General features: G+C 38.5%; 1 protein-coding gene across 6 annotated transcripts in view; it reads right to left on the bottom strand.

Annotated features, from left to right (window-relative positions):
• Positions 1–7,091: 7,091 nt before the first annotated feature.
• PCLO (piccolo presynaptic cytomatrix protein) overlaps positions 7,092–26,222 on the bottom strand; it is a 392,730-nt gene continuing 373,599 nt past the window's right edge. For all 6 annotated transcript variants that reach the window (XM_076359439.1, XM_076359532.1, XM_076359771.1 and 3 more), the window contains 3 exons: positions 17,506–17,640; positions 16,739–16,884; positions 7,092–12,207 (listed from right to left, as the gene is read on the bottom strand). In XM_076359439.1, the coding sequence (XP_076215554.1) occupies positions 12,067–12,207; positions 16,739–16,884; positions 17,506–17,640 (422 nt within the window). In that variant the 3' untranslated portion in view covers positions 7,092–12,066. The remainder of the gene's footprint in view (positions 12,208–16,738; positions 16,885–17,505; positions 17,641–26,222) is intronic.

Here is a 26,222-nt window from a genome sequence, read left to right as displayed (position 1 = left end):
TAGCAGTTTCCTACTTTCTGTACATTGCATGGATGAAAAAGCTTGCAAACTTTTATAATCACCTTTATTGTTCTAGGTAAGTCTTGAAATGCAACTGGCTGAAAAATCAACAATTCTCTTTTATTCTCACTAGAATGCAGACATTTATTTACGTTATCAGGGCTTGCTTTCAAATGGCCTGTTTTATAAGCATAAAAAAGTCTAAAAGTATCAAATTTTGATTCCTCTATATTTGGAAATGCCAGTGATGGAAAATTAATTTTGAGTTAGATACGGAAATAGTGATTGGGGATACACGTCGAATCCCCATTCTCTAACACCTTTATCTCCACAATATTTGTTTTTCTGGAAAGAGTTTTAAATACACCTCATGGAAGGTATCTTATTCTTTCCTGGTTTGTATTTATTGCATTCCTTTCAGCTATTCTTCATAGATAATAATTAGCGTTTAATCCATATTTGGAGCAGGACTTTAAATCTTTGTGTATTAACAGTACTCTGTCATTTTCTGATGCTGAGTGGGAGATGTCAGAGTCATTATAGCTTCTACTTGTAGGATTAGCAGGGAATGTTTGTTCAAAATCCTCTGTGAATCCCTTAAATCCTCAATTTAATAGAATTTTTCATGTTCATATGATGAATTGGCAATCTGAATCATTAAACAAAACCACTACTCTTTTTATTCTTAAGCATATGCACATACAATAAACTCAGAAATTAACCTAATTATGAATTATAATATTTCCAATGATTAATTAGAAATAAATTAATCAAGGACTTTCTATGAATAAGAGCAAGTGGAATCATAACCCAGGGAACAGACTGTTTTTAGAAAAATCTGGAGAACTGAACACCCTTCTAGTAGCTGTGCTATTGTGTTATTGCTTAAATATTGTACCTTCTCTCATAAAAAGAGGACTATAGGGGTTTTAGGCCCTGAACTAGTCCCATTCCACTTTTACCACAATACTGCAGCTCTTCTTTGTCTGCTTGACTTTTGCATCCCTCTTGTAGCTGATTATCCCACTGGCTGTTTCTTTTTGGTGCAGAGGCTCCTGAAGCAGGAGAGAAGATGTAGCGCTGTGCAGCAGCTTGGATGCCTGTGCCTTTTCCCCACTAAAGTCCTGCACTCAGCCTGACCCTATCTGGCACACAGGAAAGTGAATTAGTTTGGAAAAAAAATGAAAATTACGGCCTTTGTATATGAAGGTCAAATATTTCACCAACTAAAATAACTCTGAAATGAAACCTAATTTCTGAAAGTCTCCTGTTCTCTACTGAGTAGGAGAAGTCTGTGTGTACCATAGCTATGCCTGGCACCAAGAACATGGTGAGAAGACTAGTCTAAGGAGAGGTTTTGTTTTGACTTCAGATCTCAAGAAAGCAATGGACTAAATGCACAGGGAAATAGAGCAGCAGTGTTTAAGACTAAATTTCACTGTACAGTAGTTCACAGTGGACCTGCCTAACCACCATTCTAGCATCCTTCTTGTTTGAACATTTTTGCGTTAATAATCCTGTTGAAGTCGGGTCACTTAGCAGCCAGACATCAAAGCGGCAAAGTTCCCAGCAGGAGCAGGAATATGTAGGCTAGTGGTTCCACCACCCAACCCATCAGTATTCAGCCCTTTGAATTTGTGATTTTCCTTTATTTTGCTTGTTTGTGGATCCATGACAGGCTAAAAGGGAAGGACTTACAGTAATAGTAGTTCTCTTGAATATTTTTGTGGTTTTAGATTACATGCCTTTCGAGTTTTTTTAAATGGCACCTAAAACATTTGGATGGCTCCTAGTCACAATGTCTTCTAAGGACTATTATAATATTTTTTTTTTTCAAATATAGTATGATATTCAGTGCAAATCAGTTCCACACAGGATACAGGCTGGAGTGTTGACTTGCAGTTGACTTGCAGTTGTCCATACCATTTTCTTATTAGCACATCCCTTGACACAGCTCTGACATATCAAGTGGCACACAGATCTAATGCCAGAGACTGCTCTCAATAGGTGATTTTGGCAAAGTTACTTGTTTTGGGACACTTAAGCATGAACCAGTCCATTCCAGATGGCCTACAAGGAAAAGGGTGGACCCTGCCACTGTTTTTTTTTACAGGTAGAGAGGTAGCTATTGGGCCACTATCACAGCTAGTGGAAGAGCATATATAATTTTGGCCTGCAAGAGTCAGGCAGCAGATAGTCCTTCTACTGATTGTGTTCCACCTCATTACTTTCTATTTTTTGCCTTTTTGACCAGAAAGCAGAAAGACCATTGGTGGATTAGTAACTTTAAAACTGGAGTAGACTTCTGTATTCCAGCTGGCATAGGCAATTTAACAAACAGGCTTTGTAGCTCTTTGATGCGAAAGATTTATATTGGCCAACAGTGAATTTCACTCAAGAGCAGTGGGATTGCACTGCTGCCAAACAAGGGATGCTGTTCACTTCCTTCTTTGTACAGAAGCACTTCATCTCATAAGCACAAATAAACCCTGATGATTAATCTAACTAAAATATAATGTATATTGGTGTGTCTGACATCTGTGAAGCCAGAGGCACTGTCCTTCTCTTTGAGTATTTAAAAAATGAAGTGATAATACAAGGATGTAATTTCTTGCTGTTACATTAACTCTGGAGTCATAAACAGTAGTTTAATTTGGAAGAGACAATGGCAGGTCATCTAGTCAAATTCCTCACCCCTGCTCAAAGCAATTCCAGATGTATCAGGTTGCTCAGGGACTTGTCCAAGTGTTTTAAATACTTCCAAGGACAGAGATTCCACAAATTCTGTGGGCAGCCTGTTCCAGTGTTTGATTACCCTCACTGTGATTTTTTTCCAAATATATAAGCATAATTTCTCATGTTGTAACTTATGTCTGTTGACTCTTGTCCTATCATTGCACACCTCCAAAAGCCTAGTCCTATCTTCTTTGTACCTTCCTGTAAGGCATCAGCAGACAGCTCCCCTTAACTTTATCTTCCCCAAGCCAAATAAATCCAACTCTGTCAAGCCTCTCCTCATACTTCATATGTGCCAGCCTCCTGACCATGTTGGTAGGCATCCACTGGCCTTGCTCAAGTACATCAATGTCTTTCTATAACTGGAAAGCATAAATCTATACATAATACTGTCAATTCTTACAGGTGCCAAATAGAGAGAAATAAAACTTTTTTGACCTGCTGGCTACATTTGTGATAATACACCCTAGTATCTGGTTGGTCGTCTTTATAATAAGGGCATGCTGCTGACTCATGTTCAACTTGTTGTCCACCAGGACCCTTAAGTCCTCTTCTGCAAAGCCGCACTTCATTCAGTTGGTCCCAGCTTGCTGCGTGGGGTTATTTCATCACAGATGCAGGACTTCACATCTGCCTTTTTGAACTTCATGAGTTTCCCATCACCCCATTTCTTCTGACTGTCAAAGCCCCTCTAAATAGCAAGAACCCTACCAACCAGTGTATTGACTCCAGCCCCCAATTTGCTGGCAGTGCCTTCCATCTTTAACATAGCTGTGGATGCTGAACTGCTGATACCAAGAACTTTCTGAGATTTGACAGTCTGTGCTGAAAAAAAGATTTTATTTTGTATTTTCATCTGTGTTTAAAATCTTACCTGATATTATATCATCTAAAAATCCTGATATAATAAGTGAAATGCTGTAGGACCAAGCAATACTAGATTCAAAGGCCAAAGTAGTAGCCACTCTAAAATGGTAACCACAGTAAAATGACCAGCCTGTCCAAACTAGAAATTATCTTCTTCTTCTGTTGGACGTTCAGCATCTGAGTCCTTGTCTGCAAACAATCATATCATTTTAGCTGATATAAATAAATATCCAACTATCCCTATGTGCTTAGTTTTTTCCTCAGTTGAAAGTGATATATGCCAGTGTGACAGATTTGGAGAGATCTCTGGTATATGCTGGTGTGACAGATTTGGAGACACCTCTGATAATTTGTGACTGGTTTTTATTACATAATTTTGCTTATTGTTGTGGCCTTAACTGACAGACTGAAATTTGTGGAACTTGGCATACTTGTAAAGCAGGGCTGAAAAATATGCACTGTGCTCTTTCTGCATCAGCTGTGTCAGGAAAATCACCTAGGAAAAGGAAGGCATGAAGGAATTTCCTAATTCCCATGTATAGGCAGACATAAATTAGGAACGGAGAAGGACTTGGGGGTACTGGTGGATGAAAAGCTGGACATGAGCCAGCAATGTGTGCTCACAGCCCAGAAAGCCAACCATATCCTGGGCTGCATCACAAGAAGCGTGGCCAGCAGGTCGAGGGAGGTGCTCTCCTGAGACCCCACCTGGAGTATTGCATCCAGCTCTGGAGTCTTCAGCACAGGAAAGACATGGACCTGTTGGAGTGGGTCCAGAGGAGGGCCACAAAAAAAAAAGGTCAGGGGGCTGGAAGACCTCTCCTATGAAGACAGGCTGAGAGAGTTGGGGTTGTTCAGCCTGGAGAAGAGAAGGCTCCAGGGACACCTTATTGTGGCCTTTCAGTACTTAAAAGGGGGCTTATAAAAAAGATGGGAACAGATTTTTTAGTAGGGCCTATTGCAATAGGACAAGGGGTAATGGTTTTAAACTAAAAGAGGGTAGATTTAGACTAGATATAAGAAAAAAATGTTTTGCAATGAGGGTGGTGAGACACAGGAACAGGTTGCCCAGAGAAGTTGTGGATGCCCCATCATTGGAAGTGTTCAAGGTCAGGTTGGATGGGGCTTTGAGCAACCTGATCTAGTTGAAGATGTCCCTGCCCATGGCAGGGGGGTTGGACTAAATGAGCTTTAAATGTCCCTTCCAACCCAAACTATTCTATGACGCTATGAAAAGAATAATGTTGAAGATATTTGCTGCAATGTTCTTGCTAGAGTCCCTGAGAGTTTGGCCTCCCTAAGGAAGCACGAGATTAAAGAATTCACAGAATTTTGGTGGGCTGGACACTCTTTTGCACGTTGGCATAGCTGGGGAGCTGTAACTTCTGGTAGACCTCAAGGGCTTTATGGTCCCTGGGAAGGAAGCCCTTGCGGAGATATCCCAAAGCACACAGGGATTCATGGTCAGGACAATCTGCCTGGAGACCCGTGTTCCTGGAGACAGTTTTAACAATTTAAAAGTATAAGTTCTTATGTCCAGACATGCTTGAGTTACTAATATAAGAGAAACCAAAGTGTGTTGAGTCGAAAAATCTGTAAAACCTATAAGAAGAGAGGACCTGAGAACAAAGTCCTGAAGGGAGAGTGCACTGAAGAGAGGACAGAATAGAGAAGAAGGTGTCCCTCATATATGATTTCATTGGAAGAGATAGGAGTAAGTTAGACCTATTTTGATTTAAAAAATAATAGTAAAAAATGCGGCAACTAGCTGTTCAAGCAGTTCTAGCAGCAGTGTCCGTGAAACGTAGCTGCAGTGCTGGACGATGCTGCAAGGGGGCAGCGCGGCCCCTCGGTTGCGGCGGTTGGAAGCCTCTGGCTCTTCTCACGCTGTGAACTTGGTGACTCACGGTTTGTTGTTTGATCTCAGTACCTGAGAACGGAGGGACCCGTTCTCAGAGCCAGAATGCCAGGCTTAATCTCTGTGTATATTCTGCAGTGACTTCTCTCTCTATGAGCCTTAATTTCAGCCTATATTTTAAAAACATTGCATGAACTGCCCAATTCCCAGTTTCACATTGTATACCATGTATAGCTACTAGCTTAAACCCCACGATAGCACTGTGAGGAAATATTTCATGCATACTCTGCACTTTGCTGAGTGCTTTAACTGAATAAACACACATTTCTGTTAAACATTGTTAAATATTTAAAAAGAGGCATATTATTTATTCATTCTGTGTGTGTGTGAAAGGATACTGGCATTTTCTTTCTGTAAGCTAGTTTCCTGGAGCTAGATTCAGATAAACCTACAGCTTCCACAGCAGCTCATTCCGGTCACCTTTCTGTCCCGTGAAGCTCTTAACACTTCAGAAACGTTTTCTGACCATTTCCAGAGGGCCACCATGCTGGGCAGGAGCTTCCTCACCAAAATAAAGAGGATGCTGAGAAGTGGGGCTGATTGTGGGATGAAGTGTTGGTTGTAGCCGTGACTATTTCCTCAAAGAGAGGCACCCAAAATACCCTGAATGTATTAATCTTTGTGATTAAGGCAGGTACTGGAAAGACTGGAGTTTGGCTCCTGATGGACATTAAGTAGAAATTAGCCTCTGTCACTGCTGTAGCAAGAGGGCTAATGTTAAAAAGGGCAGCTCTTTTCTTGAGGCATCCTCAGAGGTGTTGCCTATTTCTCACTACATTATTTTTTGAGAACAGGACATCAACTGAGAGAAAACATTCCAGGTTATGTGCTCCAGGTGCCAGACTCAAGCATCAATTTACCATATTTGGAGAGCATGAATTTTTTATTGTTTGTATCAAAGAGAGGAACTATGGAAATATAATAAATATAGGTCTAGACTTGGCTCAGGAATGCAAGCTCTATGGGAAAACCTCATTGATGTTCTACAAGTTAGGTACAATTCAGTAATACAAAAATGATTGCTGAAAGAAACTGGTTTCTTGTTTATAATAGGGCTAAAAGACATTGTTCCTGGAAACCTTCTTTCTATTAGAAGAAAGAGCCAGAAAATCCCTTTAGGTTTTATCGGATGCTTTCTTATTCTGCTTTTGTCAGGAACTTAAAAGGTACACAGTGGATACGTAAAAGGGTACGGAGTTAGGCCACAGTTTCAATTCATCTTTTCTTCACAGTGAGGAGGCAAAACTCTGTACATTCCTAAACTGATGTATGCACATTTATTTCTCATCTATACAGGATGCCAGAGATTAATCTGTGTGAAGATATCAACAAGCTGCATGTGGATTCTGGTTCTGATTTGTTTGAAGAAGGTTTTGATGAACTAACCGTTCTTTATTTCAAAATGAAATGTGGGACATTAGTGATACCCTGGGAGGTGAGCTAATGCTGAAATAGGACAGATGAATATGGGCAGTGTGTACAGTATTACAATAAATCCACTGTGGCCAACAAATGGGAAATTTGAACCAGTAAAATAGTTTTTCATGTTAATTAGGGAAAAGAAACCAAACCAGATATTTTAAATATTTATTTGTCAGACTGGGATAACAGCCTTTATACAGCACAATTTGCATAAGTTCTCAAGATACATCCTGTATACAATCACAAAACCATGACATGGATTTATACATAAAGTGAAAACTGAGACAGATTTACAAGCATTTTTATACAATTCTCATACTGCTTTTGTTTCAGTTTTTACAACTTTTAGAACAAGTCTGTATTTTTTTTCCTGATGAATCTGGAAGCAAAATGAAAATTAAAAGAAATTCAAACCAAAATGAATATCAACAAACCACCACCTATGCATGCAACATTCACTGTGGAAACATTACATTTCTCCAAGGACTAATCTTTTTTTTGTGTTTTTGTGGGTTTTTTGGTGTTTTTGGATTTTTTTAAACATTGGGTATGCTGTACACGTTGTCTGTAGCATGACAGCACACACGCTAGTCAGCCATTGTTGAGCACCTGAGCACGTCACTGAACATCTATAAGATACAATCAAATAAGGACACATTCACATGCTTGGATGTCAGATGGAGTTAATGATTTAAACTCAGTTTGTTTTACAAAAATGTATACTTATTTACAGGGTAACAAATTAAGAAAACGGCTTTCGCTCAGATCACCTATTTTGAGTTATGGATTTCTATATATATTATAACCTTTGAGCTCATCAATATATTTCCTTATTAATCTTTTCAAAATAATTAAACAGAACATATAGAAAACATTAAAATGCTTCTTATGATTTAAAGAGAGAGTATCCGGTTTCACTTATTCCTTCTATTTTCCTCCTAAAGGCAACATGTATTCATAAAGAGCAACTGATCCTACATGCCAGGTGTACCGAAAACTCACAAGGCATGTAGGGCTAAGGTTTAAATATAATGTAGGTGGATACTTTCACTAAATTTCCTCTCTGTTTCATTACCTTTATAAATTACACTCACACAAATGCAATTTTTCTCTGTTATTCACATAGGTATGTACATATCTAGATATATACTCAAATAATGGAATCTGGGACATTCAACATTGTAGCAATGAAAATAAAGTACTTAAAAATAGTGTCAGTTATGATTCAAATAATAATTTAAAAAAATACTATTAACATCTTTATGGTATCTCCATGAAACTAAATCCTAATTAAATAATCTCTATTGGGCACACAGTAGCTTATAATATAATAGATGTCTTCTTTTTCTCCATCATCATCCTCAAAGTAAGAATCAATATCAGCTGGTTACCAGCTACGATATCCCACAGCCTAACCATGCGAACACCCAGCATCCAGAAAAATAACTCAAATATTTCCTAGGTCTTGATTTAAAGCCAGTTTAAGTCAACAGATTGGTTGTTATTGACTTCAACTGGTTTGGATTGGGTTTTTGTTTCTTCCACACAGGATCCATGTAATGTAAAAACATGGGTAATAATAAAGAAGCAGCACTCATTGTCCCTGGATACTATCCCTTTAAAGTGTAATGATAAAAAACTAGCTCAACATTCATCATAGAAACTCTCATGTCTAGTTTTAACCTGGAAAAAAAAAAGTGGTTGTTTGCTGCTCATTGTATGCATAATAATAATAATGGTAACATTAGAAATCCCTGTCATTTGTAAACACATGCACTGTGCTTTTGCTCATTTTTCAGCTTGTTTCCACTACACAAGGCCTTGAACAAAGAAGCAGCTTCAATCTCTGTTGACTCAGCAGACTTATGAATAAAAAAAGTTAAAATGCCTCTGCTATTACCTCCCTGCAACATGTGTCTTCAAAGCAATCGTAGAAATGTGTGAACTCATTAATAATCAATCACTCAGAAATGATAAAAGCTGTTGTCGCATCTAAGCACTTTTGGCCAGATAAAAGAAACAAAAATTAATGAGAAAAAAGTGAAAAAAATATACTGAGATATATACAAAAAAGTAAAAAAATACTAATAGTCCTTGTTTGATTATTTTTTAAAAAACATTGTCACAAGAGAGTTTTTCCTGACTTCATTCATAAAACAAGAAAAAAAAGAAAAAAAAAGCATTCAAACATGAATCTGTGTTGCATAGAGTGATTCCAGTACAACCTAGAAATTTGGTCAAAAAAAGGAACTTGGCACACTTTGGAAGCATCCTCTGACCTCTGAATGATGCTGCCTTGGAAAAGAGAGAGTGCGTGGGCCCAGGTCTGTCACTAGCCCATCCTGGGTGACACCACAGGAACCCTGTTCTTGCTGCAGCTGGCCAAGGCAGTGCTGCGTTCCTGACAAACTCTACTCTTTGCGTTTCATGATGGGAGTCCGAAACCGCCATTTCAACATGCAGAAACATTTTGTGTGTTGTTCAGAGAATCAAAGATGCTTGAATTAAACCTGTTGCTGACAGCTGATTACCCTGCAAAGGTAGCTGTTCCGTACAGCCGCAGCTATACAACCCAACACAACTATTTTGTAAAAATATTGGCCACATTTGTATGTGTGTGAGAGCAAAGCACGCCGGTCCACTTTCTCAATTAAGACTGATGATTACAGGCTTCCCAGTAAGGCAGCCGGATAGTGCTCGTTCCTGCTGGAAATCTCCATAGCAACTACCAGTGTGACTTGCTGTCTTTATAATAAATCTTAGCAAGAACAAAATTACCAGCAGTTTGCACAAAATTGCACACCTCATGGCTTGTACTTCACACAGTAATTGAAACTGGACTTTTTTTTTTTTTGGTCTTTTTTCAAAAAAAGAACACACTATAGCCATCAGGAATGCAAAATAACTCACCAAAAGAGCAACACGTATGTCAAATATATCCACATAGGATTTTTTGGTTTGATTGGGGATTTTTTCTTTGAATTATTTATCTTCTTATAAAAACATACACAACATCAAAACATATAGGATGTTTACTATAACTCCAGAGGACTGCTTTTAAAATATATGAGAGGTAGGGCATACATATACTGGTGAAAGCATAAAATTCAACATTAAAGCACACATCCTACTTCCACTGTCAGTGATGTTGTGTTTTTAAGAGAGCTAATAAGCTTTTGGTAAGATTGCTCTGCTTGCAAGTTAAGCAGGCTACCAGCAGGTTATGAACAACTTAACAGGAGTTTTCTTGGTGTGCGTATCATTAATATCTTCTGCGTGTTTCTTCTCATATTCCTTTTCCACACTGTTATTTTAAGTTGACAAAGGTAAATCAAAAACTGTATGTGGAAAGTGTCACCAGATCAAATGGTGTAGCTTTTTCAGTCAGTCCAGCTTCTGAATAAGCTGAGCCTTATTTTTCCTTTTTTTTTTAAGCATATATTCTTTTCCAGTAGAATATTTTCAGTTGTTCTTGCACAACCTGTGGAAGTGTACTACACATATTCAGAAAATATAAGAAGACGTACATTAAAGCATTTGTGAAAAGTCCTTATTGGGCAAGAAAAATAAATGCCTGAAGTGCAGAAGTTTGGTCATTTTCTTTTTAAATATGCAAAGGTCATGAGGTAATATTTCAAGGGAAACTACTTTTTAATGAATCTGTGAAAAAATAAATACTTCTAAGTACCAGGGCAGTTAGTACCATATTGATTCTTGTTTTTTAAAGAAACTGCTATACTTTTAGGAATGGGAGAAAAACCTCTCCCTTCTTCTTCAAAAATAATGCAAGGGAAAATACAACAACCAGCCTAAACCATCCCAGGCAGTAATTTCTTCCCAAAATGAGCTAACTGCTCAGTTTCAAGCCCCTGAAAGTGGGACTTTAAGCATGGAAGTGCTGACACAGTCTTAATTGTTGCGAGTTACCTTCCTATTTACTTCTTTCCTAACTGAGAAGCCATGCTATTGAGTGGATTTTACTCAGACATTCACCTGAGATAGTAAGAAGATATTCTTAATTCTCTCTAATGCAACAAAATCCAGGCAGTAACTGCCCTGCTATCCTTTCCCCTTAGATTTCAAGTGTGTCACTGGTGATGATACAGAGCCCTGCACTGAGCAGGCTGGTGTTAGCACGGTGGGTCTACTGCTCCGAAGTGCCCACAATATAGCCTAGAATTCATCGTTTCTGTACAGTTTCAGAATAAGACTGGTTGCTGAAAAATGGAAGGACTAGTTGAAATAATTGTGTTAGTCCCAGTAAGTCTCTTCAACTCCAAACTTTTTTAAAACTGCTGATTCAAAGGGTAGGGTGAAGTACAGTGTCACTGACATTGAAACAGCATTTTTTCTTCCTGATGTAGTGCAGTTTACATCCTGTCCTTTCTCCTAAAAACCACATCCCAAATTATAGACCATTAATATAGTTTTATCCATTACATTCTAGGACAGTGGTTTATATTCATTGTTAACACACAGAAACAAATGAAACAATCAGATCTGATTCTCCACAGCATAGTTTCTGAAGGAAAAAGAAAGAAGGAAAAAAAAAGTAATGTAAAATAACATTACCACTCTTGCAAACGCCTTGCAGTTTGTGTCAAGTGGCATAATCTCACTACAGCAAATTATCAGAGATCCTAAGGTGCAGAGGAACAAGTTTTGCACTTCTGGTAAGTGAGATTTGGAAAGTCAGTCACCCTAGGTGCTTTTGCATAAAATGACCTCCTTCTGGTTGCACAGAAAACCAGACTGCTCTTTCCATCGCACTACCTCCAGCTGCAGCCGAACTCTGCATTGACACCTGCCTTCCAGCCTTCATTATTTCCTTCACAGTTACTCTCTTCACAAAGAGTCCAACAACACGGAGCCCTTGTATCAGTCTTCGTTTCAAACAGCCTCACTTTAAATTCTGGGCCCAGGTTTTCTTTTACTTTGCTGTCTTTTGCAGCAAAACAAGTGTACTAGCCCTCATTTAAGTGTGCTATGTAGCCCAGAGACTGCTCTTTTCTACTTTGTATTCTGAAAGACTAGCTAAACACAATGATATCAAACTATAGTCTTGGAGTGATGCTGTTTATAGCAGACTCTGCAGGTTTTGTGCCCTAAGCAGACAGCTCTGCTCAGTGTGTTTGTGTGGAGCTGACCAACAGTTTGTGCCAGTTTACTATTCTTTTCCTTAGATCCACTTTGTCAAGCCAGATATAAGCTTCCCCAATCAGTGTCTTTTTCATAAACTTCCCTCCATTGGAGACAAGCAGAATCTGGGAAAATAATAATAATAAAAAATAATTATCAGTGTGCATAGTAACATACTGCATTTTCTGGCAAACATGAAAGATTCAGAAATGTTGAGCTCTGTTTTGGTACCCACAGAGGAGGAAAGAAACACTGACCATAACCCTTTATAGAGAGTCAGCTTTCCAATACAAAGGAAGCCCTGTGAAAACTGAACCTTCCCTCTCTTCTATTTTATTATCATGGGATGTAGCAACTAGATGACAATCTTGAACTTTAGTGAGCAATTTGTTCACCTGCTGGTTACCAAAGACAAACACAAGGTCATTTTAAGTTACAGGGTAAAGCTTTATGCAGGTGAAGTACCAGCCCTTTTTAAGTGCTTGGAAGTCAGAGGGTGCTCTGCATGTAGGCTGTAACTCAGAGCAGACTAGTGTGTGAGAAAGTCCAGAGTCCTGGTTTCTGACCTCAGCAAGCGGTAGTCTAACCTAAAATGTAGAGTTGGTCTGAAATGTCATTCCTGCTGAGAGCCACAGTATTGCCTCTGGTCTTACGGCTTTTGCTTGCCCAGCCGTGGAGAGTGGGAAGGGCAAGAAATAGCCCTGGCACTTATGTGAGTTATGCAGGCTGGGTGTCCAAGACTCTCCCTGATATATCATACAGGCACAGGTTTTCCAGCTAAGCAGGTTCATGCCATGCAAACAATAGCCTTCTCTGAAGGGCTTGATTCATTCTGTGGATCTATAGATTCATTCTATGTGTTTCTGGGAGAAATAAATTTGATAATATATATACTTCAGGGGATGAGTTATAGTTACACAGTCAGATAAATTCTAGCGTTTCTCAATTATTTAGTAGCTGAATTAACAAGCTCAATGCTTCTTTTTTTTTTATCAACTTCCTAGGTTTTCCAGAAAGAAAAAGAACTCATGAAAAATTGCAGTTCCATGATAGGATTAGCAGCAGGTTTATAATATTCACAGTCACTGAGCAGACTGCCGGCAATGAGCAAGGGAGGTAACTGATAACAGTAGGAGGCTGTCACCCTCTGTGTGAACCAACAGGAGAGAAACTAGGGCATTTTCTTGCTTGGTTTCACAGATCTAGGCTAACAAAAGAATGGCAGGACTCAAGGATTTTGTACTCCACTGAGATGCTGGAAGAGACCATATAGCAATAGACATGTAACAGAACTGCAGAAGAACTAGAGTTTCCAGTAATCAAGAACTTTAACATTTTTGAAAATTTTCCATTCTGATTTGGGAAACAAAGTAAAAAATCCAAACTTTACAGCACAATTGAAATTTAGGAAAAAAAAAAGGGGAGGGGGAAGAAATTTGCAATCATTTTCCTGGATGAGCTTCCCGGTTCCCTGGCCAATTTTGATATCAATCAGCGAGTAAGGTATGTACCCAGACAGCTTAGACGCCTACATGCCCATTGGTCAACAGTTTGATGAGGGAAGACCAAATGACCCTTAGGCACTGAGCTATTAGGGAACCCCACTTTACTTCACTCATCAGAAAGCTCATCCTTGGGGAAAATAGGCAGCCTGCCTCCACAGCTGGTGGCTTCTAGGTCGCTTGGTTCAGTGTTTCCTGAAGAAATGGACAGCCCAGAAGCTCGCAAGCCAAACCAGAACATCTGTGAAAAATGTTCTTCTGTTTTTTTCTGATTACCCTCACATAGGACATTATGTATTTCTAATTGCAGCAAGCCAGTCAGCCAGGAGCCAGTTAGGGAAGAAGGCAAAGGAGCCAGGAGCTTAGTGCTTTCCAGAAAGGTCCCAGGTGGGTTGCCAAGGAACAAGGAAATCAGGGAGGCGAGTGAGCAAACTGCAAGGGGCTGAGGCAAGTGCCTGTCTGAAACCTGTCAAAATGTTTTCTGCAGAATGTTTTCATTCTGACACTTCAACAGTTTTGGGATAGAAAAAAATTTCTAACAGAAATTTTCCATCACTTTTGTCCTTGATCCTTCTCTCCACTCCTCCCAGCTGGATCCCTGATATCTGTCTTCTCTAGCTTGTCTGTCTCTCAGCCTTGGTTGTTCCCTGCTCCAGGCTTTAAATTCCAGCCTTGTTATCTTGAATCAGCTAGTCTCAGTTTCTAATCCTTAGGATTTTTTTCCTTATTCCCAAAACTCTTGACCAGATGATTCTCCCTTTCCCTTCCCTTCCCTTCCCTTCCCTTCCCTTCCCTTCCCTTCCCTTCCCTTCCCTTCCCTTCCCTTCCCTTCCCTTCCCTTCCCTTCCCTTCCCTTCCCTTCCCTCGCCTCGCTTCGCCCCGCCCCTCCTCAATTCTCCTCTCTTTTTTTTTCTTTTTGTTTTTTCCCTCTCAATAGCCCATGGTCCTATTTTTACGGTTAATATTCACAGCTTTTGCTGTCAATTTTTAGAGTGCAGACCATTCTCCTAATTTCTGCCTCCATTTGTTTCTCATGTCTCTTTACAACGTACCTTCTTTCATTACCATGTTTGATCTCATCTTACTCCCTCTCTCTGATCTTTTTCCTCCCTTAATCTCCCAATTCCATTTTTGTTCTAAACATCATGGTTTTTTTCCTTTCCCTCTCCCCCAAATCTCTTTTGGCAATGTCCAGCTTTTTGCCACTAAACATTCATCACTCAAATTCAGCATTCATATCAGCCAGCTTCATGCTTTGCCATAGGAACACATTGACTGATAAGTATGAAGAGCATATACAAACAGATGTACTGAGTCAGATCAAAGATCTCTCCAGGCAAATATTCTGATTCCAAAAGTATATAGGGCAGTGCATAAAGCAGAATATAAGAATAGGACAATCATGTAGTGACACTTTCCCAAAATACCTACTATGATCTGTGGACCATTGACTTCCTGACTCACAAGTGGTATGTTTGTATTTAACAGACTATGAGGTATTTTGCCCATGAATTTGTCCAATCATTTTCTCCATTTACTTTTCCCATGCAAACATGTATCATCCGCAATATATTATGGCAATAAATTTTACAGCTCAAACTCCAAGTTGTGTGAAGAAGAAACACCTTTTGTTTGTTTTAAACTTGTTTCTTGCTACTTTTATAGCCTTTGTTCTCTTAGGTCTGGTGTGCAGCACTGGTACATATCACAGTTTCTGAGGAAATGTTGCCAAGTCTCAGGCTGACTTGGTTCCTTTGATTACCTCCCTCACTATCTCCCTCCTTAACAACTTGATGGCTTATTTTTCCATAGGACTCTGTGAGTTGTTCTTTACTGGTCTACTCACCTCTTATGGTTTCCTTTTCAAACCACCACTGGAAGCAAAGTTTTTACAGGAATTTTAGCTCTTAAACTTTGGCAAGACTTCATTGACCACTCTGGATGTTCCCAGGTAATATAACATCTTAAATAGTCTTTTACTGAGTCTATTGAATCAATAAGGATGTTAGGACACCTTAACACAGGGAAAACAGTATCTATTTTTGTTGGCCTTGTTTTGTAAGCAACATCCATCTTGGCTTTAATTTTAATGATATAGCCAATAAACCTAACATAGGCACTTAGATAATCCAGTCTAACTTCAGTCATCAAAATGTAGCTGGCTTGTTTACGTCGGTCTTCCAGATTTAAAGGTACATTAAGTGGATGATGGTATGCCCAACAATTCCTGCCACTTACTTTTAAGATTAACATGCAGATATCCCTGGAATTGTCCATCGCTTTCCACTGACTAGAGGAAGCCTGGATATCTGGCTTATATTAGTTATCTACTCATGTGAAAGTAAATGAAGGTAGGTAAAGTGAATCCTACCTGTCTAAAAAAGCATATCTGACCAAATGATCAAATCTGTCTAAGCAACTAAAACACAGGAGAGGGACCATTGCCTGAATCAGTTCCACACATCATTTGATGTGCCACAGACTGAAAATACCATCATCTCCTTTACAAATGTACACAGAGAATATTTGACTTGGCATAATCGGTTATTCTGCAATGTCTGAGATTATGATTATTGTGTCCAATTCCAGGCACCACAACTTTTAAAGAAGTTGAGGAACTAGAGAGAATGAGAAAATGATTAGGCATTTAGGTAACAGGACATACCAAAGAAATTTGGTTTACTTAGGCTGGAAAAATAGAGAGGAGAGATATGATAGCAACCTTTCCATGTGCAAACTTTTTTTACAAAAAGAAAGCAGATCAGTTTTCCGTTGTGCTTTGTGAGGATACTTAAGGATAAGTTAATTTAAAAATATGGCATATTTAAGTTAGCTATTACACTAAACTTACTAAATATATAAAGAAGTATTTTTAGAAAGCATGCATAACTTCCTTCTCTAGGGATTTTAAGAACAGATCAAGCCTAAAACTTTCAGGCCTGGTCTATAAATACCCTTCCTCAGTGTGGGGTGATGGATTAAACCATCTTTTAAAATCTCCTCCAGCCCGATATTTCCATTATTATGTAGTTGTGTTATTTCCTTTGTAATTTTCTCTTTTCAGCAAACAACTGGGGTAGAAGATTGATCTCAAATGCCCATAGCACAGCATGGACAACATCCAAAATTAGGTTTTAATAAAATGCAGAATTACCTGAAGAGAATGCCCAGCAGGACTCAAGCTAAATCTAAATGTTTCATTGAACGAAGGCTCTCGGTCGTGCCTGCATACCCTGGTTTTCTTCTTAATTACTCTCTTTTGGGTAGAGATATTGACAACGTACAGCTTCACATACAGGTCTGGGGAAGAACAGTTCAATGAGTTAAATACAGAAGCTTTTAAATAATCGTTGTTGCTAATGATTTTAACAGAGGGGAAGTGTTGTGGAGAAACAGAGCATGGTACTTTACAGAGCCATATTCTGTTATCATTCACATGGTGTAGAAATGGAACCACCCCACTAAATCCAAGAGAATTAATTTGTGCTTACAATGCTGTCATTAAAGGAACAAATACCTTGATGTCTTTATGTATGCATGAAAATATTATTACTAACATAAGTTTTTAATTTTTAAAAAGCTTTTTCACCAAAATAAATTTTTTCACTAGATATCATTGTTCTTTAATAACCTAGGAAGTTATCATTTTTATTAAAGTTAAAAAAGGATTAATTTTTAATAATCAAAAGTAAATTAAAAAGAGGATTAACTTCTGAGACTTAATTTGCTTCTACAAAATATTTTTACTGTCATTAAAGTTGCTCATAGGAGAAAAAAAGCACTTCAAAAAGAATCCTATAGAATGTGTCAGTCTGATTAAGAAGCATTTTTCTTTCCCATTTTAGCGGTGATGTTAAATGACTTCAGATACATCCTACTTAATGTTTTCAAAGTATCATGAAGCTGGTTTCTGTGTGATACCTGGTAGATGATCTGGAGATTTAAATTTGTATGTGATATTTCTGCACTGAAGGATTTCTACTATCAGCTGTTCTCCATCTGTCTTCATTTCCTTCTTTAATGCAATCTTGATTTCACCCATAACCTGTGTTTTACCTGGAAAAGCAGAAAAAGCAATCCTCATTAATGTAAAAGGAAACTGCATGTATCTTTCTAACTTGGAAAGAAGTAGAGTTTTCTGGTTTGTTTTTTTTAGGTTGGGGGGTGTGTCTTTTTTTTCATGACAGCTTATAGTTTTTAGTCAGGAGTATAAGCATAATGTGTTGCTTGAATGAATAAATGGTAGATACATGCAGTGCACTTGTGTAACTAGATTATATGCTTCAGAATGTATTTATTTCAGAGGAGCTTTTTTCCCAAGAATACAAATTTCACTAGGAGTCATTACAAGTCATGTAATGGTCACTACAACTCACCTTTTCAGAAACCTTTACTACAAGATTCTGAAGTTATCTCATTTAAAAAAAAAAAAAAGGAAAGAAAAAAAAAGGATAACATTCAATAGAGTGTTAAAAAGTAAGATTCTGAAAGGCAATGAATTAAGACTTTGGTGAAGTTAGCATTTCGTTTCACTTTCTTACGTATACGGAGCAATATCATTCCCACAATCTAAAGGGAAGTGCTCACTGTGACCTTTAAAAGTAAAGGTGATTTCCCTTCTTATGTGGGCACAAATACAGGCCCATTATTCCTACGCTGTATGGATTTCTCCCTAAATCAGTCCAGAGATGGAGAGAAGGCACAGAATGGAATGTAGGCAAAGCTGTTTTGCCTTTCCCCTGCCTGTCCTCCCACAAGGCTGTACTGAAGCCAGGCAGAGTAGAGCAGGGCTACATCTTCTAAATGGCTGTGGTGGTGTAAGCAGAGCCCATGCCCTCAGCTTAATGCTGTCTATAGTAGCATCATGTCATAATAGGAGCTGTGCTTCTATATCTATTGTCCTGCCACTGTGAAATATTATTTCACCTTCCTCTTCTCTTTAGACATTAGTAAAAAAACCCCCAAACTGTTAAGCCTCTGGGAGTCTTTATTACCTAGTTTCTGGTGCCAGCAGGCTGGAGCTTTAATGCATTACCAGGAAATTCTAGAAGCTGGTGCCAAGATGTTGTAAGGAGCAAAGCAATTCTGCAGAAAGTAAACAATTATGATACATCTGGAGAAGTTCCTCTCTTAAAGAGTAGAAAGTTACCAAGTGGCATTTAGAGATTACTTACTTGTATCACAAATGTATAACCAAATTTGAATAATCCCCACTAAAAATGCCAGCTGTTGTTTCACAGATGTCCATGAGCAGTCATACATTCTGTTGTTTTTCCCACTTAAAATATTTTTTGGGATCATGAATACAAATTTATTAACAAATAATCCCAGCTACAACCTGGGCCCTCAACACTCCTCACAAACTAAAGCTGGAATCTAACTTAGTTACAGTCAGTAACAAATTTGCAATTGGGCTTCAGCTGGGTCAGCATTTCACCCATAGTTTGTAAGGTGGGAGAGGACCAGTTAGGAGGCAAATGATTCTTTCACCAATTTAATCATCACAAAACCCTTCTTAGAGGTTTGAACATGCAATAATAGCATCTTGCTTTCTGTTATATGTTTGTGCAAAGAGAATGCAGCCCTCACCTTTGATGGCAGCAGCAAAGATCATCGGTAGCGGGGATCAAAGAAGGAAAGGCCAACAATGTCCCTGTTGCTATTAATTAATCTGTTCCATCATGTGTCAACAAGCTTTAAACTAAGGATATAACACCCTTTTTCTGGAAAGTGTTAAGTGACCTAGTTAGGGGTCTAGCTCGGCTAAACTGTGGATTTTGAATGACTGGAAACATACAGGAAAAAATTATAATGCTTCCTCTGCTCTGTGGGTAAACTACCAAAATCACTGATGAAGACATGACATACCTGAAAGGTATTGCATAAATCTCGCTTTTTGATCAGTATTGGTTCTTGCACTGACCCCAATGCTTGACCATGATAAAAGCCCATCATGGACAGTTGTAGCACAAACCTAACATCAGTTTCAGGCAATCTTTAGTTAAACACATCCTTTTCTGGAAATTATGCTCAGCTTATTTACCTTACTTTATTCCCTCTCTGTCCTTTAAGATTTATTTGCAACAATTGTTAGGACCTCTTCTTTCTTGATTACCTTAGTACTTTCTTTTTCACTTAGATGTGTATTCAACGTAAAATGAGATCAGGTAGGTTGGATGCTACCTGTGATGTTGTGAGCTAGGAAAATGGAGAAATGCTTCCAGTAAATTAGAATGTGTTTGAAAATTCCAGCACCATTTCTTAGCATCTGGAAATTTTCCGTGGACTATTTTGTATCCCTAGATACTCTTTACAACAAACAATCCTGCTTCACTATTTAAGCCTCATGGGGAAAAAAATGATCTCCAGCTGCAAGTACATGAACGATGATAGCTCTCTTGTGCTTCCATACTAATTTTCATTTCTCCCACAGCATGCAGTGAAAAAACCTTAACACCAGCCTGATGAAACATTGCACTAAAATAAATCACCACTTCAAAACCTAAGGAATTTTGAAGACTCAGAAGAGATTCCTACTCCTTCCATTGTTTGGCTTTTTTCCCTCTTTCTCATATATGTTCACTACATCTTTCCTTTGACAGGTGTGTAAGAACAGCTCAAATGTACATTGGTTTGTGGAGTTGATTTTTTAAATGGAAATACATTTAGAAAGAAAAATACTTCCCCCCCCACTGATGAGGGGAAGTGTTAATAATGGACAGTCTATGAGCTGTTGAGAGAGTTCACAGTGGACTGAGCTAGACATGAATGTTTTTTGACTGATATGACAGAAATAAAGTTGCTTAGGGTGTCATGGGATTGGACAACCCTGAGGATTGCATTGGTAGGAATAGCTCAAAATACAGTGCCCCGTCACAACCTTTTGCATTCTTCTATAAATTTAGAAAACATTGGTCCTAAATGATGTATAAACGGAACTGATTGTGGGTATTTTGGTAGTCATTGGATGATGCTAAACAAATGCTACAATGCAACTTTAAAAAAAGTAAATATAGTGAAATAGATGTTGCATATCTTTCTAGGAAAGTAGTAATATGGATTTCTATGACACTGGGAAATCATTTGTAACTTGAATATTACTGTTTGCCTCCAGAAGGATGTATTCCAGGTGAAATATGTGCAAACCAGGATTATCACAGTGGCAAAGAACCATACAGTAAAGCACTAAAAACATTACTTTCTAATTTAGCCTAGGAAACAAGGACTGGAAAAAGATGAAATTGCTTTCTACAAACATATGATAGAATAAATATTGAAAGGAATAAGAAATATCTAAGCTGAATTTGTGTGATATTTCACCTGTTACATATATATCAAATGCAGACTTACTGGTGTACTGCAAGAGGACCACAGGCATGCACAGCAGCATCGTGTTCCCTTTAGGAACACATTAACAGTAGCTAATCAATTCTTAAAAATAGATAGCTATGATTAAATACATGTGTTTTTTACATGCCAATACACCTCTTTTTAGGGGATGAGATTTATTAAAAATCCATTAACAATTAAAAGGTGACGGTTAGTTAACTAAATTGCTGCAAGGTATTTGAGAAGTCAAGGGGTTTAAAATTGCTATGGTGATGGCAACACAAGCTGTTGCTCTTGTAGAACTGTCACACTCAGCGCTGTGAAAGGTTAATTAGTTCTGCTATTAGTCTTAAATGACTGCTGCTGTAAATCACAGGATGTGTCATCTGCACTGTTGTTGTCAACTTCCAGGGATTGATAACTATGGATTGTGCTCCCATTCCTTTTTGATCAGATGCCTGCTGTCAAACGAAATTACCCAAGACAGTAGTAAATATTTGTCTCCCATCGGTCTGTGTTATCAAGGCTAATTCAGCAATGCATTTAAATGAGCAGGTAAATCTTGCTGGACAATGTCAGGAATTTTGTTCAGTTCAATTATCTAAATGTAATTTTCTGAGCTAACTTACACATTTATCTTAGAATAAGTTGAATTGCCTTTTGAGATTGACTATGTCTATTCACATAGATGGACCAAGTGTGAGCATGTTAAACTTGGAAAATTAAGTATGAGATGCCTAAATGCTGCTACCTGATGAACATCATACTAGAGTAATTTGCTGAATGGATGCCAGATGGCCAGAAAACAGAATTAAGAAAATACATAAACTGATATTTTGTTCCATGGTTGTGTATAAGTTAATACAGGCTCCTTCTGTTCCAGAAGAGTGACTGGGAGTATTAGAGCAGTGGAATTAGAAATAAAATAGGAGGGGTGGGGGTGGGGGAGTATTGACAATCATTTCCCAGCACTTTTCTTTCCAAATGAATTTTATAACAGAATTATTGTTTCCAAAATAGGTAGAAAAGGATCTTCTGGAGCTTCAAGGGTCATACACTTTATGGTCAAGGATTTAAAATCACAGAAAGGTCCTTCTGAGCAGCTTCCAGTGAGCCTGGCCTACTGAACACGACAATTTTAATTCTGGGTTGTGGTGGTGGGTGTTTTTGTTAGTTTTTGGGGTTTTTTTTAATTCTTTACAGCCCAGATCATCCTCTTACTACTCAATCAAAGAACTCAGATGCTGGAAAAAATAAGCAGGATGAAACAAACAAAAAGCCCCCCCCCCCCCCCAAACAAAAAATAACAACAAAAAAAAGCAGCTTTACTTTCCTACACTGTGTGACTACAATCTGTAGGACTAGCATGCCTTATCCATCATGTATGTAGAAGAGGAAGGAACATAGAACCATGTAGGTTCTTTAAAGTAGGAACTTTAGCAGGATTGTTCTTCCTATTTTTCCTTTTAAGTGTGCTCAGAGAAATGGCTGCATTTTAAGAAAAACGCATACTCTTTCAGGGTTTATTTCTACACTTTCTGATTATGAATACTCATGTTACTTCCACTTTTCTGAAAGCACACATCCCAGAGAGCAATCCCAGGTTTCCAAAGGTTGGTGCAGAACAGCTTGCTCTACTGCTGCAGACAAGCCTCCTTTAGAGAAGACCAGACACATCCACACTGCTATGGACCCAGCCTTATGTCTTCTGACCCCCATCTTGTTGCCTTATGGCAGGAACACAAAAGGGGTTTTTTTGTGATATTTTAGTGCAAAGAGCCTGAGAAAATTAGAGTTGTCTTATTGTAGCATGATGATGGTGGTATATAGACAGCATGATGCTGCCCTGGGAGATGGCAAGGCGTAACGTTGGAGTATTGGGTGGTGCAGGGCCAGCTGTGTTAGTGCTGACAGTCAGTATAGAGCACAGGGAAACAAACATGTCATCCACACTGTTGGGAGATGAGCAGACCATCCCCAGAACCTAGGTTTTGTCTCAGAAAGAGCAAATCAGTCTGTGCTAAAAGAATTCCCAGGAGAAAACTAAAATCATTCAGTATGGAAATTAAAGAATCCAGATCAGGGAGTCAACCAAGGAGAACAATTATGTGACAGTGCAAATGCCAGTTATGAGACTACATGATGCAACTCTGTAAATGTTCTCTTGAGGAAAGTTTGGGAATAAGAAATCTCCCCAGATTTTTACATTAGTGGCTTCTGGTATTTGGTACTTGTATTTTGTGTAAGTGTTCCCCACGAGCAAACTGAATTGAATGAAATCTGTCTTCCAACTTGTCTTAAAAGCATTTCTGAGTATAACATGAAGTAGTATTTCTCCTAAATCTGTTACAATTATAATTCTGAAAAAGTGAGTAATAAGCCTCAGAATTTCCATAATCTTTCAGTCTAAGTTGAAGAGATGAGCAATGATTAGCATAGTGTCATCATAAGCATATGATCAGAAATAAAGACTACTTTTGTGAGAACTAATTTCATTTCCTTAGGTCTTTATCTGTTTAGATACCCTGAGAGATTAAATTAATGAACCTCTTAGAGCTCTGTACAGTGTTCGTTGATAGAATACAGGCATTTCTTTGACATATTTTACCACCATTTGTCTCATAGATATCTAATGACCTGGACTTGGTGCAGATATAGTTATCTCTAACACTGTGTAATGAGACATCATGTCTTCCAGGACTAAGCAACTCATATGCTCCTTATGTAGCTGTACTGTTTAAATAAACAAAATCTTGGATTTAGCTATATTAGGGTATGTTTGTGTCCCAGTTTCAGCTGGGATAGAGTTAATTTTCTTCCTAGTAGCTGGTACAGTGCTGTGGTTTGGATTTAGCATGAGAATAATGTGATAACACACCGATGTTTTAGTTGTTGCTAAGCAGTGTTTATACTAAGTCAAGGACTTTTCAGCGTCCTATGCTCTGCCAGTAAGGAGGGGCACAAGAAGCTGGGAGGGGGCACAGCCAGGACAGCTGATCCAAACTGGCCAAAGGGATATTCCATACCATATGATGTCATGTGCAGTATATAAACTGGGGGAAAGCTGGCCAGGGGGCAGCAATCACTGCCCAGGAACTGACTGGGTGTCAGTCGGCAGGCGGTGATTGCATCACCTCTTGCTTTTTTTTTTCTTTGTTCCTCTCTCTCTCTCATTGTTTTACTTTCCATTACAATTTATTATATTACTATTATTATTATTATTATTATTATTATTATTATTATTATTATTATTATTTTATTGTTTCAACTATTAAACTGTTCTTATCTCAACCCATGAGTTTTCTTACATTTGCCCTTCCAATTCTCCCTCCCATCCCACCAGGAGGGAGAGGGTGAACGAGTAGCTGTGTGGTACTTTGTTACCAGCTGGAGTTAAACCACGACAGTTTGTAATACTTAGAAGGTTAGAATATGTAGTAGCATGTCATAAAATCTAAGGAATCCAGGGTGGGTTCTTGAGAACTTGATTCAAAAAAGGAAAATTTACAGCTTTAGAATATGGAACATGACTAAAGAGAACATGGGTTCTGTCCCCAGATCCCCATCCCTTAGTAGCTTTCTGTGATTTTAGGCTTCACCTCTGTGCCTAATCTCAGAGGTGGAGATAATAACATCTACTTCTGTAACTAAAAGTTGTTTGGATTTAGTAATTGGGATTGGGTATACTGTAAAGAGAGAGACTTTGATCATGTAAGCTTAAACAGGACTTTGGTGTGTGGTCCTTACTACCATGAGAAAACACAAAGACTTAGAAAGGCTGATGAGGACCTATGCCACTGTTATGTTTCCCTCCACCGTAATCCATGAAGCTCGTACAGACATGATTTTCTGTCTAACAGAGTGCTGTTGTAGCAAGAAATGTGTTTCTGCTGGATTCCTTTAACACTGTTTTGAGAACCAGAAGTCCATACTCCAGCAGACAGCTGTGCTTCAGGAAAACAAGATAACATCATCTTATTTCAATAAATAATTCAGTCTTACTGCAAATACTAGCCATTTATTATTTACATTTCAGTATTGGAGTTAAACAACTCTAACTGAAGGTAAAGCAAAAGGGTATTCAATACTATTTTAAAATTAAATATACCAATGATTCAAAATACCAGCCAAAACCTTCCAATCTTTTTTTAAGCAAAGTCTTCTCTTTTTTAAAAAAAAAAAAAAAAAAAAAAAAAAAAATTAACATCACATCAGTTACTTGCAGTACCAGCTGTTTGTATTCATAATGCTTTTCATCCTCTTGCTGGGACATGAGCTACTGGCAAAGCTGTTCTAAAATAATGATGGATGAGCTTTATAAAAAATGCCTCCCACTGTTTACAAGCTCCAACCTTTTCTGTCCTTTTGAGGTTTTTTCATTACCTCCTTTTATTCTTTCACCTTTCTCCTACCTATTTCTTTCTCCCTGAAAACTGCCATAATTTTCTCTGTAGGCTGGTTTTATCTTTGTGTTCCCTACTGTAAGAAAAATCAGACATCTAATACAATCTTAACTACTACCTCCTCCTGTCTCACAGTGCTTTAAATAGATGTTGTTGGGTTTACTGGCATAGGACTGTCTCAACAAATATGCTCCCCAGCTTCACAAATGAGGTTGAATACATGCAAGTTCTGAAATTTGTTGCTCCTCTTGCAACCGGATATCCAGTCTGCCCTGCATGGTCCTATCAACAGGTCATGGGACAAACTAAAGCTCAGAGTAAGGCTGCCTCTTTTTTCCCCTGCTGTGAAGAGGATTTGCAGATGCTGAGAGTCCCTGGTATGTGTTCAGAGTCTTCTCTCATCTGCCTACATGAAGGCTAGGTGTTATACATGAAAGGCTCAGGTGTTATTACAAGTTATTCCCTCCCTTAGCTGATGTAGGTAGGGATACTGTGTGCAGACAGTCGTGCTCCTCTGAAATGGTAAACGCTATCGGTTCAACCACTGAGAAATGGGTTCCCTCTGGGATACAGGGATGCTCTGTGGTGGGAGCAGGCATGAACCGAGGGAACTCTTTTCCCTTCCCTCTCCTTACCCTGAAGATGTGAACTGCTGTCAGCAGACTGTATATTATGAGATGAGCAAAGAACGTTAAGGTCTTTCATTAATATCTCCCTGTCTCCTCTGATGTAATGTGCATGCAATCATGTAATGAGGGAAAGGAGCAGAATTAAGGAACTTTGCTCACAGCAAACACAATTTACAATTTTGTGGGCAGTGAGAATGGCTGGCTTTAAGGCTCAGGCATATGAACAAGCTGGCAGTTTTATGTTATGATTCTTAGATCTAACAGGCTCACTGCCCAT

The sequence above is a fragment of the Aptenodytes patagonicus genome, chromosome 1 (genome assembly GCF_965638725.1).
Source record: "Aptenodytes patagonicus chromosome 1, bAptPat1.pri.cur, whole genome shotgun sequence".
Lineage (NCBI taxonomy): Eukaryota > Metazoa > Chordata > Aves > Sphenisciformes > Spheniscidae > Aptenodytes > Aptenodytes patagonicus.
This window is presented reverse-complemented; position numbering and strand designations above follow the sequence as displayed.